The sequence below is a fragment of the Chanodichthys erythropterus genome, chromosome 7 (assembly GCF_024489055.1).
Source record: "Chanodichthys erythropterus isolate Z2021 chromosome 7, ASM2448905v1, whole genome shotgun sequence".
In the NCBI taxonomy this organism is placed as follows: Eukaryota; Metazoa; Chordata; class Actinopteri; order Cypriniformes; family Xenocyprididae; genus Chanodichthys; species Chanodichthys erythropterus.
Window position 1 is genome coordinate 13721368 of NC_090227.1, and position 16860 is coordinate 13738227.

The 16860-nt window shown below is 36.7% G+C and overlaps 1 protein-coding gene across 1 annotated transcript in view; it reads right to left on the reverse strand.

The window, feature by feature from the left end:
• si:ch211-220f16.2 (putative leucine-rich repeat-containing protein DDB_G0290503) overlaps positions 1-11925 on the reverse strand; it is a 39626-nt gene extending 27701 nt beyond the window's left edge. Inside the window, exons 1-8 of the mRNA XM_067389832.1 lie at positions 11732-11925; positions 11046-11235; positions 10528-10680; positions 5545-5827; positions 4875-4990; positions 4662-4788; positions 1973-2064; positions 1269-1419 (exon numbers count right to left, since the gene is read on the reverse strand). Of these exons, the coding sequence (XP_067245933.1) occupies positions 1269-1419; positions 1973-2064; positions 4662-4788; positions 4875-4990; positions 5545-5827; positions 10528-10680; positions 11046-11090 (967 nt within the window). The 5' untranslated portion in view covers positions 11091-11235; positions 11732-11925. The remainder of the gene's footprint in view (positions 1-1268; positions 1420-1972; positions 2065-4661; positions 4789-4874; positions 4991-5544; positions 5828-10527; positions 10681-11045; positions 11236-11731) is intronic.
• Positions 11926-16860: the final 4935 nt, after the last annotated feature.

The window sequence follows — 16860 nt, forward strand, 5'->3', positions numbered from 1 at the left end:
TGGCCATAGCGGTCAATTTGACCGCACATATTACAGGCGTTGTATCTCCTCAGCGCTTTTTCCCGCCGTTAAAGATGTGCGTAGCTGTTGCCTAGCAACCTTTCTCTGGCAGTTTTGTATGCTTTTGCTAAGCTAAAACTTAGCTTTACCGTCAAAATGGCAACAATAAAGAAAATGACTGTCACTGAGGTTTTATCCTTGCTTGAGAACATTGATGATGCAGAGTCTGATGGAGGAGCAGAGAGCGATGTCTCTTGGTCTCTTGACAGTTCGTCTGACACTTATTTAAATTTCAATTTTGTGTTATGATGTTTATTATCTGTCCTAATATAACAGAACTATTTATTCATTCTAGATTTCATTAGAGGCTGCATAAAATTGTTTCCGATTCGTGTGGTCCAAACATTTCCGATAATGCTAAAGCATTGTAAACTCCAAAAGTCAAAATGTATTGAATAAAGACAGATGTAATCATTTCCAAAATTCACAATATGTTTTTTATCTAACGAAATATTCTGCTTCATTTTATATTTGTTGACATTTTGACTTTCAAAAACAACATTTTAACTGCGGTGAAAAACTTTGATCTCCAGCTTGCCCAATGCAAATTGCGGTATGCACTTTTGTGGGAGGTCTAGTAGCTCTTACACAATAATATCACGAACATATTATATTATGTATGCTTAAATTACCCCACATTTTTCATAAAACATGACCATAGAAGCTTTGAAGTAAATATAACATGACAAAAATGACATTCACTGCTGTCTGGTATGAACAGTCAAAATGACCGCTATTGGCAGTTCTAGTAGTTATAGAATTCCGGTAGTGCTAGTGTTAAAACAAAGAAAGGCTGTCCAGGCAATTAAGGGCTGTTCACAAAAAAAAAAAAAAAAAAAAAAAAAAAAAAAGTTGTTCTATGCACTAATCCATCAAACAGAAGTTTTTGGCTATATACAATTGTTTTGTAATTAAATTATTTAAATAAATAAAGTTAGCTAACCCCTAAAAATATGGAAGGCACACTGTAAAAAAAAAAAAAAAAGTCTTATTACTAAAAAATTACTGCAATATTAACATAGCTAATAAAACATCACTGGTATACCATGCAACCCTTGACTGTGTAGGCAAGCACTTCTATTATGTCACAGTTGATAGTCATGCTTTCTGCTTTGTCTCCTAAAAAGCTTTCAGTACTTTTTTTTAAGTAGAATTTACAATTCCTTCTTTTTGAAACACTTGTGAATGTATAGCATATGCATCCTCACCCTCTCTTTCCTCCTCAACGTGGCTCATTCTGAAGGACATGACGCTCTTCTCGTGACCCTGATCTTGAACCCTCTCTGCCTCCGTCACCATGGTAACCATTTCTTGCCACTCCATCACCTGCACATCATCCATGCTGCCTGTCTCACTCACCTGTTATCAGAAATATACATATATACTGAATATACACATATACTCTACTCACAATTCAACCCACTTTATATGACTACCAAGGCTGGTTAAAGGTTCTCTAAGCGATCCTGGGAGGAGTAACTTCCTGTTGACGTTCAAAGTGTTGTCAAACAAAACAGAGGCTAGCTAGACCCTCCCCTCCGTGCTTCCTGAAACGAACTCGCATTTAAAATAATTATTGTCGGTTATTGGCTGGAGCGTGTTTATTATGATTCGTGGTCCAGGCTGCACCAGTTTGTTTTTATTGCCGTTTTCGGGGGTTGTGTGTGTGTTCAGGGGACAGGCAGCTAGCGGATAGTGAGGAGATGATTGCTGTATGTGACAAAAAAATTTTTGGCTTAAAAATGCGTGACATCACTTAGAGCGCCTTTAAATGCTATTGTTAACTTTTAAAAGTGCCATTTGTACAGTCTATAGACAAATGCTAAATAAAACTGGAAGCAGGGGTCTGTTACAGTGGTTTAATCATTGCTTTTATAATAAAGTCATAAAAGTAAAATAAATAAATCATTGCCTGTGATGCTGCTCTGTTGGTCACCTGCTCCAGGTCAGCCTGCATCTTCCTCTGCTGTTCCTTATATTCCATGAGCTGCTTCTGCAGTTCATCTGTCAATATACCAACAAAATCTTACAATAAGACAACATGCAAATTAGGGATGGACACAAGTACCCGCATAGTCGAACACTTGGAAGTGATTACTCAAATCAAACAGTTGATGCATTTCATTACTTTTTTTAATGGAATTAAAAATTCTACAAGCAAATGGGTCAAAAAAAAGAGCATCACGTTCAATTTTGGGTCATGTCAAATCAACCAAATTTCAGAAACTTTCCTGGCTAAAATTTTTGTTTTGTTTTTTTTTTTCAAAAGAAAGAAACAAGCGATGATGAAAGATGAAATATTAAATCCCATGGATCAATATTCAAATGATAATATATATATTAAATCCCATGGATCAATATTCAAATGATAATATATATATATATATATATATATTATATATTTCATTCTCTCTCTTGAATCCAACACAGAAGTGACTTAAGCTGCAATTCATCAACTGGCCAAAAAAATGTGTTTACAGTCTGGTACAAAAAGTGGTTTTGGTCTACATAGCTAATTTTGCCCTTCATGACAACTGTGAGGGGGGTGAATGTTTTTATAACTCACCCGTTTAAATTATAATAAGCCTTAAAGTTCTACATAATTAAGGGCATGACCACTTGAATAACAGGTGGATTGCCGCTGCTGTCACTACTAGCCGTTTGTCTGCTGTCTCAGCTCCACCCACGTCCTGCCCCTTTTTCCCATCTTCGGGTATCCGGGAGTGACATGCTGCCAAGATGGCAACAGCCAGCTCCACCCACTTTGGGCTTCAAAAATGCTCTTTAGAAACCTATGGGTTATGTCACTGTTTTATACAATCTATGGTTTCAGTTCAGTACCAGTATGGGGATCTGTAGTATCATGTATAAATTGTAAACATTTTCATCGGTCAAAAACCAAAAACCAAATGTGGGCCATTTTGCAAACAGCTGATATACAGTATTATATATATATATATATATATATATATATATATATACACATTTAATAGAGGAATGTCTGAAGAACAATTAATACTGAAATTAGAAATATATCTTGTTTCTGAACTCGCAATAATAAAATATACCATCTTTAGTATATAATGCAACAAGGATTGCAGAAGTCAACAGATTTTAGGTACACACCTACCAATCTCAGAGCTCACCTTACTCAGGTTATTATGGTTTTGCCACAGAAATGGTAAACTACTCATTCATCTATGGCATTTATTATTTTGGCTGTCATTTATGTTAAAGTATATAAAAATATAATAGACGCTAAAAAAACACCAACAATTAAAATATCAGGTATATTATAATTATATGCACTATTTTTAATTACTGAGATACATGCATATTGTATGAGTCGGTTGGACATATGTACAACCCCATTTCCAGAAAAGTTGGGACATTAAGTTAAACTGTTTTGAATCAGTCCACAATAAGCAGGTCAGCTGGTAATAGGTGAGGGTATCCTGTCTGGGTATAAAAGAATAATCCACCAAAGGCTCAGTCTAGGCAAGCAAAGACAGGTCATGGCTCACCACTGTGTGCCAAATGTCATGAGAGAATTGTCTAATAACTCAAAAATCATATTAATTGCAAGATTGAAAAGACATCTACAAAAAGACCATCTACAATGAATAATATTGTGAAAAGATTCAGGGAATCCAGAGAAATCTCAGGCAGGAAGGAAACCTCTGTTGAATGTGCGTGACCTTCGAGCACCCAAGATGCCAACACATGAGGAATCATGCTACGGTGTGAAATATAGCCAGGAGCTCAGGAGTACTTTGGAAATCCATTCTCACTTAACAGTCCGCTGCTGCATCAAGAAATGCAACATGAGTCTCTGTTACGCAAGGAGAAAGCTATAAATCAAGAGATGGCACAGAGTTCTTCAGGCCCGAGCTCATCTCAGATGGTCCAAAAGACAGGGAAAACGTGTGCTGTGGTCAGATGAGTCCACATACAGCTCGTTCTGGGAAAAACCGACAATAAGTTCTGTCCCAAAGACAAAAGGGACCATCAGTGACCGGTGCAAAAGCAAACATCTCTCATGGTATGGAGGTGCATCAGTGCAAATGGCATGGACATATACAGAGACATATATTTCCATCAAGATGACATCTTTCCTGGGAAGCAAGACAATGCCAAGCCTCACTCTGCATATCCTACAACAGAGTGATTTCTTAGACAATTTACACTCTAGAAGGGAAATTGAAATGTCTCTTATTGAAAATGTATGGCCCATCATGAAAAGGAGAATCAGACAATGATAGCCATGGATAGTTGAGCAGCTGTCTTATTTCAGGCAAGATTGGGCAAAAATGTATCTTTGCAAAACTGCAACAATTAGTATCCTTTATGATTAAAAAGTGCAATTAAAAGGAAAGGTGATGTGACACAGTGGTAAACATGCCTCTGTCCTCTGTCTGTTTTCTGGATATGGGGGTTGTGTATATATATGTGAATACATACAGTATGCATATATCCCAATAATTAAAAATAGTGCATATTATTATAATATACCTGATATTTTAATTGTTGGTCTACCCCCAACTCAAACACTGGCTTATTTATACCATTTTTATATACCATTTATATCCACTTATTTATACCGTTTTTTGCCTTCATATCGTCATACAGCTCCAGTTTGCTGAGCATTTCCTCTCTCTCTTCTTGTAATTCAGTAATGCGACCATGTAAGGAAGTGATGTCAGGGGACATATCAAGACATACTCCAGACTGAAGTCAAAAACAGAAAGAAGTTAATTAAATTTAGCTGAATATTTACAAGCAAATCTGATGAAATATACAATATACTTTCTTACCTGAACTTTTTTGAGTTCCTGCTCGAGCTGTCTGATCCGAGACTTGGACCATGCTTTCATCTTTAAGAACTTTGTCTCTGCTTTACTGACCTCAGATTCTTTCAGTTTCACTTGGGCTGAATTGGACAGAACAGAACAGAAAGAAAGAGAGTTTCAACAATGCAGTGACAGGACACAGCAATCCTAAAATTGGCCCACAAAATAAAATTAGAAAAGTAACTAGCTAGGTAGTGCATGTTTTAGTGTGTTTATCTGTTTCATCCAATAAGGTTAGGAAAAAAAATTGCCCTTATAAAAAAGGTGAAAAAAATAAACAGTTATGGGGGCAAATAATGCCTCATAGTGGAAAGGTTGGAAACTGCTGTTAATTGACCACAGCACAGAACACGAAAAGCTTTGGGAGTCCGCTGTTCACAACAGGCTTAAACCAGCCAAGATACCATCACAAAAACACACTTACTGTCAAATTGTCATTATTATCGACAAAATCCCAGAACATTTAGAGTTTTCACTATCACACACCCTTCTTGGTGTTTATAAGTGTCAGAATGACATTAGAAATAACAAGCCACTGTGATAGGACAGGGGTTTTACCTCACACAGAGGTCATTTGACAAACAAAGGTCAAACTGCAGACAACATTCTGAAAGTATGTGGCATAGTTGACTACCTTGCAACTCTGTGACTTTCTGAGCTGTGATGCAGGTGGACTGGTTTGCTGATGCATCTGCAGGTAGTGATATAGAGCGCTGAAGAGTCTCAAGCTGTCTGCGTAAGGCCTGCTCTTTCTCTGACAACTCAGCCTCGTGTTTATCAGCAGCCCTTTGGAGCTCAGCCTCATGTTTCTCCATTAGATCTCTGAGCCGAGCCCGAGCAATGTGACGCTCTGCCTCCAGCTTTGACTGAAAGTTTTCTCTCTCGCTCCGCAGGTGTTGCATTTGTTCTGTCAGCTCCTATTAAAAAAAAACAAACAAACAAACAAATGGAATCTGATAAATGTGAGCACCAGACACCAGAGATTTAAAAGTGTAGAAGACTGACTATTTAATTTCCTTATGTGCGCACAAAACATAGACACTGATCATCAAGGAAGCTACACATTATAATAAGATTACAGTCACAGATTATCAGACTCCTGCTAACACGCATACTGCGGCATTCCTAACACACCCCTTAATACAGACATGAATCCTGACTAAATACTAAATAAAAAATTTAAAAAAAATGAAAATCACATTAAATTTCAATGCATTCTAGTACTTATTTTTTTTCCAGAGACTGCAGGCTCAACACTAAAGATTTTTTCTATTGGCCCTGTCAGGCCAGTGGTTAAAATTTTTACTTGCCCTGCCAAAATTTTCACTGGCTCCACAACAAAAAAAAAGTAAAAGAAAAGAAAAAGGGCCTATAAAATAAGTCTAGTTATTGTTTTTGTTGTTTTTGATACATGTAACTTTAACAAATAAAGGTTGACACCAAAATATTAATTTATTAGATACTAGATTAATTAACTTGAATTTTAAATATTGTTAGACAAGTAAAAAGTAATAAAATAGGAACAAATAATCAAATTGCAAGTAACAGCACAAATAAATACAACAGAACAAAAAATATAAATGTAATGTAATGTAATGTATAACTATAGTTTAAACTTTATAAAAGTTAATCAGTCAAGAGCAGTTACAGATGCACAAATAATGTTTTGTAATGTAAAATATAAAACATTACATATTGTTATTTGAAATTTATTAAATAAAATTATACTTCAAATCATTCATACGACTGATTCATTCAGGAAATGTGTTGCTCAGAGATAGAAAACAATGCTGTGGACTTTGGAACTATTATCATTGGCGAAATGGAGCGAAACAGGCGCTTTGGGTGTCTAAAATGTAAGTCACTTAATATAAACTGCTTGTATAAACTGCTTTATATATATATATTTGTAATCATGCTTATATTTGGAGAAAAATGTAACATTGTAATATTGGTTAACTATATTATGTAAATATAAAAGACATACAGGGGCATTTTTGCCCCTTATCTTGAATTATGGGAGCATTGTAAATGTATTTTAATAGACTAAAATCACTCAGTGAAATCGTGCACTCTAAATATGCATGCGCACTAGTCTAACCCGTAGGTCTTCAACCCTGTTCCTGGGGAACCACTTTCCTGCAGAGTTTAGCTTCAACCCTAATCAAACACACCTGAACCAGCTAATCAAGCTCTTCAGGATCACAGCCCAGGTGTTCTGAAGCAGGTTGGAAATAAAATTTGCAGGACAGTGGGTCCCCAGGAGCAGGGTTGAAAACCTATAGACTACGTCACATGGGGTATGCGTACACTCACTGTTTTTTTTTTTTTTTTTGGGGGGGGGGATTTTGTAAAGTGAGGGACATACTCGAAAATGTCAGATCGTTAAATCAACAATTACAATATCATAGACGATATATAATGCAAACCCCTACAGCACTGGACCGATCGGGCAAGTGACAGTTCCGGCAACTGTCCCGAGCATGGCCCCATATTTTTTTAGAAGCTCTTTAAAGCATGAAATTTACTTATTTAAACATTAATATTGGATATAGCAGCAACTATAGGGTGATAAAAACATATAGTGAATTAATTTGTAATATGTGATGACAATTCAATCTGGAATGATTACATTTTTTATATATTTTTATGGTCATGTAATGGAAAATCAAAATGTCCTTGATATTTACACATATAAGAGGGTCGAAAAAAATTAAAGAAACAATTAAAGAAAAGTAAACAGTGAGTAATAAAAGAAGAACAAATAATGAAATTACAAGCAACAGCACAAATAAATACAATAGAAGAAACATACAAATTAAAAAGTGATAAATTAATCAAATGTAAAGTTATACTGCACTTTTCAATGTATAAATTAAATAAAGACTAATACTTATTATAGTTACAAAACATTTATGTGGGTTGGAAACCTCTTATGTCCATATTTCACCATTTTTTAATTTTTACTTGAATGAAGTGCCACACCTACTTTGGACTGTCTATGCTTGTTTGCAGCACAAGAGTAAATAAAGAACCGGTGGTCTGAATATATTTATTCATACATTTATAAAAAAATAAAAGTGTCTTAGACTAGAATTTTGTTGTTGAGCAATAGCCAATACTGTCTTAATTGCTGTTGGGGTCTGTGGCGACCAGAAATTAACTTTGCTGAAAAAAAATTTCCCTCTCATGCATTTCCTAGCTCTACAAATAAATAAAATAATTAATTAATTATGCTTATTATAATTATAAATAGTAATGCTATCTGGTTGTGTGTTAGTGTGAATAAAACCCAGGCCCCACATTGGAAATGAATAGGAAAGTTTTAAAAATGTCAAATAAAATCCCAAATACAAGTCAACCAAAATGCAGAACAACAAATACACAGAAATGAAGTGGCAGCACTTCATTATAATGAAGAAAGCACATAAAAATGAAGTGGTGACACCACAACACATCCACAATGTCATTTTTTGTTATAATAATGATTTTAATGTCTAAACATAAATCATTTTTTTTTTTTTTTAAACCTTGTGAAAATATATGCATACCTATGTGGAAATGGCAAATGAGCCATTGAGTAATGCTCTGCAGCCATCTGGTGACTGTAGTTGAAATTTCATGTTATTTTAATTTTACAAGTGTTTTCCAGTAGATGGCAGCAATCTACCATTAAACCATGGCACAATGTCCATGTATCTCTCCATGAATAAAAGTTAGAAATGTGGGTCTTTTTTAAGTGAATTTTACATAAAAAGTTATTTTATAAACAATAAACATTATATCCTGTAAATTGATGAAAATGCACTTACTGCCTCAGATGTGCCCAAAAACACGCATGTCCAAAATGATCAGAAATTTGCTGGTCAAAAAGCCTAACATTGAATGTATTACGTAATTAATAATATAATGAACCCTCTTTGTCTTCTGTTGTTTGATTAACCTTAAAATTGCAGACACCAACAGTTGCTGTCACTTTAAGGCAGGAACACACCAAGCCAACGCCGACAAACTAGTGGCAACGAAAGCAGACTGCGGGGTTGGCTCTTGTTGGCAGCGTCTGGGTCCAAAGTTGCCCTGACACACCAAACCGATGCTCAATAGCAGACGGCCAAGAAGCACATCAGTTCTGCGCCTGGGTAAGATGAAATGCCTTTTCATACCAGCAGGTAGCAGTAGCTGAACAGCCAATCAGAATGATCAGATGGCCCGACGAACTCCGATGCCGATTCAACATGTGGAATCGGCCGAAAAAAAGCTGACAAGGACCAACTTTAGCCAACAGTGCAGAACACACTGAGAACACTGTCGACCGACGAACAAAAACTGCCCGACGGCCGACCGTCGACTTGGTGTGTTCCTGCCTTTAAGATTAATGCACGGATACAATATACTGATACTGACCACATGCATTCACATCAAAACACACGTCACACATACTGTGTGGATATGATGCAGTAAAGTTCGCCAATCACAGCATTGGCCGTTTACATGCGTTTCTGAAAGAGATAATGGCCCATGAAACAAAGTGTTTTTGACAGAGGATGAAATTGAGCATAGAAAATGTTCATTTTTGGAAATATATGAACACTTTTGGTGCAAAAACGTTTGTTAACTTCATAATCTAACCTCCAGAAACAAAGATTTGAAAATGCACTCCATGAGCCCTTTAAATGGTATTGAGTATAATGTGAATGATTTATTCAGATTTATTGCATTGAATTTCATTTTCAAGTACGGATGTAACATAATTTATAATTATTATTATTCAATATAATAATGAAGATACTACTACTTATTATTATTATGAATAGTATTATTTTTGTTGTAGTAATAGTAGGAGTAGTGTAAACAAATAGGAAACGTGCCTACAAATGAATACAGTGAGCATCTGATCAGTCCAGTTATTCTTTAACCATGTATATTTTCTCATCTGAAACCATAATATGCAGTTGTATGTAGCTTTTAACAGTACGTCATGCACACAAGGGTCTAGAGTAAAACTACATTGGCATATTGGTTTATATTTAATTTATATTATGTTTGTGTGCACATTGAGAAGACATTTTTATGCGGTGCCATATCATGTGTCATGTGACACCCACTCCCTGAACAAAGTACAATGAGCAATACTGTCAGCATCCAGCTGACAGACTACTGCGCTAGCCAAGCAGATGCCATTGAAAATAATGGCTAACGTGAAGGAAGGCTCCTTAAGGCTTTTTTTTGTTTGTTTGTTTGTTAGTTTTTTGGGGGGCTATAATTCACATTGTGCAAGTTAAGCTTTTATTGTTTATACACTGTGAAAGTACTATACAAGTTAAACATTAAAAGTCCAAGAACATGGAAAGCAATAAAAATTACACAAAAGTTCGGAACTAAGCCAAGTTTAATTTTATTTCCTCCCAAAGATGTTTTGTCATATATCCTGCTCTGCGCTTTGAGGGTGCTGGGCAAAACAAGCAGGACAGAGCCCTTCTTAAAAACATGTTTATTATAAAAGAGATGCAATAAAGTAATTGTATGTTTGAAAAGCATCTTAATGCATTTTTCAATAAAATGGTCAATAAAAAAATGGTCATCACCCCACTGAACATTTTTCAGAAATTAAAGTTACCTTGACTTGTTCATCTTTATTGCCGAGTGCTGCATCCCTCTCCCTGATCAAATCTTTTAAATGAGCCACAAGTTCCTGCATTTGCGTCAGCTGCTCACTGATCTCAGAAAATCTTATATCAGTGCCTGTGTCCACCGATGGGGAGCCAGGAACCTGAGACAAGGAAAGGATCTATTAATGATGATCAAAATATACGTAATGGATAATATACACTCAGAAGTCTATCATATATCATCCAGGGTGATCAGGACCCCACCGTGGAAGCTGTGTGTTTGGGATCTTGTATTACTCTGAAGGGGTTTGTTTTGTGACTTGATTATTACATGGCATCTCACCAAATAAATAAAAGTGTTGATGTGACACATTTAGAATTATTTCTGAATAAAAGACACAGTTCACTCCTAGACATTCCCACGCTAAACATATAAGGCTGATTTCCTAGGAAGAGGGAATTGAATGCTTCACAAAAAATAATCTGCATTATGAGATATTTGAACAAAAGCATGTTTAATACTTACTCCATGAGGAGAGCCGGACTCCTCTGCCGAAAACCACTTCAGCATTGTTTACACAACCTATGGCCTTGGACAGAAGAATTAAAAAAAAAAAAAAAAAAAAAAAAAAAAAAGTAAAGCAAATCTACACAAAACTCATTTTACAGTCATCCTACTGGAGCGTTCTTCAAATCCAGTCCTGGAGTCCACTGCCCTGTATTAAAATAAAATAATTAATATGCATACATTTTATATTCTAAATATATAAATGTTTATATAATAATGAAATTATAATATGCAAATAAATAAATTAATGTTCTTATGCATTTATTTAAAATTTGTATTATAATCCCGGAGCATTAGCCTATACAGGTGCATTAACTATGTCATCTAAATGAAGCTTTCTGGGGGGATAATATAGATAATAATATCTAAACATTAATTAATAATGTTTAGATATTATAAATGAATACGTAAACAAGCAACGCTAACCATCATCAACAATCACAATCTAGTCAAATGATAGACAAAAAGAAAAAACAACAATAACAACATCAAGAAACAATTCCCACATCTTCATAAACATCATATGGTGGCATAAATCTGATACTTATCGCTTAAAACTGGAAACGTGTCTTACAGCAACTATGAATTTTTAAAAAATTAAATGAAATGAAACGCCAGTTTACACAATCTTTACACGATCTTACCTGCCTCCCAATAACATGGAATTATATCCCGTCACAATTCGAACACAGTGCATGACAATATGTTCACTCGTACATGTTAAACGTGCCAAATACATATGTGTGTTGTATTTAAAAGCGACGATCTAGCAACTTTATTTTCCACCAGGTTAATCAATGTGTCATACACTCATCTCTTGCTAATGCGCTATGTTCTTCTTCTTGTTTAATGGCCGCTCTCTGCTTTGGAGCATTACCGCCACCTACTGTACAATGTACCTGGTCGCCAGCTATATGAGAGTTATGCTGTGAGTTCAGTTGCTTCACTCAGTGACTATACTGACACCAGTCTTTGAATTATTTAATCTTCAGTAAATTCATTAAAAAAAAAGTTAAACGTACAAGAGTAAATTAATTTGACATAATTCAACTAAAAAGTTTTAAATGAAAACAAAATAAATTTAAATTGTGGTAAAAAACTTTCTTTAAATTACATTAGGGTAATGCATTAATTTCAATGAGTTATACAGAAAACATGATACTTCTAATTTTTAAATACTTAAAATATCTCATTACTTCAAAATAAGAAATATTACTACAATTATTCAAGGGTTAGTTCACTGAAAAAAATAAAATTCTGTCATTAATTACTCACCCTCATCTCGTTCCACACCCATAAGACCTTTGTTCATCTTCGCAACACCAATTAAGTTTTTTTTTTTTTTTATAAAATCTGATGGCTCAGTGAGGCCTGAATTGACGTAAAGTTAATTTACACTTTCAAACGTCCAGAAAGGTAATAAAAACATATTTAAAACAGTTCATGTGATTACAGTGGTTCAACCTTAATGTTATAAAATGAGAATACTTTTTTGTGTGCAAATAAAACAAAATAACGACTTTATTCAACAATATCTACTGATGGGCAATTTCAAAACAATTTCTTTAAGAATCTTCTGTTTCGAATCAGTGGTTCGGAGTGAGAAAATCATGTGATTTCAGTAAACAAGGTTTCGTTACGTCATAAATGTTTCAAAATTTCAATGATTTACATGACTTTGACAGTTTGATACACATTCCGAAACACTGATTTGAAACAAAAGTTTCGTCAAGCTTCGAAGCTTCATGAAGCAGTGTTTTGAACTCACCCATCACTATATATTATTGAATAAAGTCATTATTTTTAATTTATTTTTATTTTTTTTGCCGTACAAAAAAGTATTCTCGTCGATTCATAACATTAAGGTTGAACCACTGTACTCATATGAACTGTTTTAAATGTGTTTTTAGTACCTTTCTGGGCGTTTGAAAGTGTTAACTTTCTTGCTGTCAATGGAAGCCTCACTGATCCATCAGATTTTATCAAAAATATCTTAATTTGTGTTCTGAAGATGAATGAAGGGCTTACAGGTGTGGAACAACGTGAGGGTGAGTAATAAATTATAGAATTTTAATTTTTGGGTGAACTAACCCTTTAAGAGTAAATATTATGTGTCACCTATAAAATATATAAGTATAACACTATATCAGCATTTATGTGTTCTATGTTTACAGGTCCAGGGGTGCATGGCACACTTTTTGTCCACAGGAAAATGCACAAAATTGGTGGAAATAGCATATAGTCTTGGGCCTTTTGGTCCTGACAAACTGGTCTGCCCCAAATAGCTGCTTTTCAACTGTCAGGCCAGTGCGAGCCAGGACTAAGAAACATGCTGTGTAAGGCCAATAGTCCAATTTTTCAGAGGCACTGGTTCCAGAAGTATTTTTTCCATTCATTTCTCCCACAGGGAATTTTTTTTTTTTTTTTTTTTAAAGTTGTTTTTTTAAAAGCGTTAGGCCATGAACCAAGCCAATCAGCAATGAGGTGAATCAAAATCACCCCTTTTATCGAGAATGCATCAAGAGGTGACTCGGTCAGTCTCATACGCAGTTGACGCAGTGAATGCAGTTCAAAGCTTCCGTGTTTACGTCTGAACGCCGACTCAATATTGGCTGCCCGGCTCCTGCGTCAGCATCACACGCATGCGTCGTGCTGCTCACATGAACAGCGTCAGTCAATACTGAGCCGGTGTTCTGACATAGAACCTGCAAGCACTGAACGTAAATTACATAAGAGAATGACACAGAAGAGAGGATTATTGATGAAAAAAATGTTATTTTTGTTTTGTTTTTGTGCACAAAAAATATTCTTGTCGCTTCATAAAATTAAGGTTGAACCACTGCAGTCACATGAATAATTTTAACAATGTCTTTAGTACCTTTCTTGAAAGTGGTGGCTAAATTGCTGTCTATGGACGAATCAGATACCTATTGGATTTCATCAAAAATATCTTAGTTTTGTGTTCCGAAGATAAACGAAGGTCTTATGGGCATGGAATGACACAAGGGTGAAGCAATCTCCTGTGATACTTCCCTGTGCTCCAACAATCTTCTGTGATGCTTCCCTGTGCTCCATCTGTGATGCTTCCCATGTGCTCCAGTGATCTCCTGTGATGCTTCCCTGTGCTCCAGTGATCTCCTGTGATACTTCCCTTTGCTCCAACTGTGATGCTTCCCATGTGCTCCAGTGATCTCCTGTGATGCTTCCCTGTGCTCCAGTGATCTCCTGTGATACTTCCCTTTGCTCCAACTGTGATGCTTCCCATGTGCTCCAGTGATCTCCTGTGATGCTTCCCTGTGCTCCAGTGATCTCCTGTGATACTTCCCTGTGCTCCAACTGTGATGCTTCCCATGTGCTCCAGTGATCTCCTGTGATGCTTCCCTGTGCTCCAGTGATCTCCTGTGATGCTTCCCTGTGCTCCAACTGTGATGCTTCCCTGTGCTCCAGCGATCTACTCTGATACTTCCCTGTGCTCCAATGATCTACTTTGATACTTCCCTGTGCTCCAGCAATCTACTTTCATGCTTTCCTGTGCTCCAGAGATCTACTTTTATGCTTCCCTGTGCTCCAGCAATCTACTTTGATGCTTCCCTGTGCTCCAGCAATCTACTTTGATGCTTCCCTGTGCTCCAGCAATCTACTTTGATACTTCCCGGTGCTCCACCTGTAATGCTTCTCTGTGCTCCAGTAATCTCCTGTGATGTTTCCCTGTGCTCCACCTGTGATGCTTCTCTGTGCTCCAGTAATCTCCTGTGATGTTTCCCTGTGCTCCACCTGTAATGCTTCTCTGTGCTCCAGTAATCTCCTGTGATGTTTCCCTGTGCTCCACCTGTGATGCTTGTCTGTGCTTCAGTAATCTCCTGTGATGTTTCCCTGTGCTCCACCTGTAATGCTTCTCTGTGCTCCAGTAATCTCCTGTGATGTTTCCCTGTGCTCCACCTGTGATGCTTGTCTGTGCTTCAGTAATCTCCTGTGATGTTTCCCTGTGCTCCACCTGTGATGCTTCTCTGTGCTCCAGCAATCTCCTGTGATGCTTCCCGGTGCTCCACCTGTGATGCTTCTCTGTGCTCCAGTAATCTCCTGTGATGTTTCCCTGTGCTCCAGCGATCTACTTTGATGCTTCCCTGTGCTCCAACTGTGATGTTTCCCTGTGCTCCAGCGATCTACTTTGATACCTCCATGTGCTCCAGCGATCTACTTTGATACTTCCCTGTGTTCCAGAGATCTATGTTGATGTTTCCCTGTGCTCCAGCGATCTACTTTGATGCTTCCCTGTGCTCCAGCGGTCTACTTTGATGCTTTCCTTTGCTCCAGCGATCTACTTTGATGCTTTCCTTTGCTCCAGCGATCTACTTTGATGCTTCTCTGTGCTCCAGCAATCTACTCCGATGCTCTCCTGTGCTCCAGCCGATCTACTTTGATGCTTCCCTGTGCTCCAACTGTGATGCTTCCCTGTGCTCCAGCGATCTACTTTGATGCTTCCCTGCTCCGGTGATCTACTTTGATATCTCCCTGTGCTTCAGCATTCATCTGTGATACTGCTCTGATCTTCCACAATCTCCTATTCAAGTAACCTGCACTCAAATACTCACCCGTTCAGAGGTTTGTTTGTGATGGACACTCCACTGATCTGTATGACTCATATGGGCTTGTAATTTTGCCCTTACCAAATACATATGAACTACATCAGAATTATTGTTACCTTATCTCAGTGTAATATGTGAGGAGGAGAAAATGGATGCTTTGGGAAAATAACTTTTATGGTTGAATCCTTAGAACAAATTTAGTAAAATTTCATTGTGTATGTTAACCCTAAACGAACTGTAAGAACTCCATGTAAATGTACACACACACACACACACACACACACACACACACACACACACACACACACACACACACACACACACACACACACACACAGTTTAGGATTTGGTTCCTTGTGGGGACATTGGCGTAAATTCCATAGGCGTAATGCATTTTATACCGTACAAACTGTACATTCTATCCCCCTACCCCACCCCTACCCCTAAACCTAACCATCACAGGAAACTGTGCATACCTTTACTTTCTCACAAAATCATCTTTTAGTATGTTTATTAATCCATTTTCCTTGTGGTCGAACTCAGATTTATATTACATTGTGGGGACATTTGGTCCCCACAATGTAATATAAACAAACACACACACACACACACACACACACACACACACACACACACACACACACACACACACACACACACACACACACACACACACCATTTGCATCTTCTATGCATTGGTTATTTTGTTGCCACTTCATTTTTGTGTTCTTGTGTTCTGTGTTGGCTGATTAAGTGATTTTATCTGACAAATTTAATTGTCAGCAAGTGTCCAAAAAGTCACCAAATTTCATGCCATTTACATTAAGACAATTTATTTTTCTTTTCTTTTTTTTTAACTAGCATTTGAGTTAATGTTGCATGGTAGTGGTTCACAGCTAGCAGGTAGTGGTTTACTGTAACCGCAGCTGCAGTAATATAGTATAAGTGGTAGGTTTATACAGGTATTTCAGTATCACTGAACTGCAGTTATACTGTATTTATACTTCATTATATTGCAAACCTTTAGTTGTACTTCAATTTACTGCAGCTACACTTATAGGTACTGCAGTTTTACTGCTGTTGAACTTCAATGTACTGCAGTTGTACTGTGATCATACTTCATTATATATATATGGTGCATAACCTATATCATGCTGAGTTCAACATGTTCCTGGGTCAACATTTTT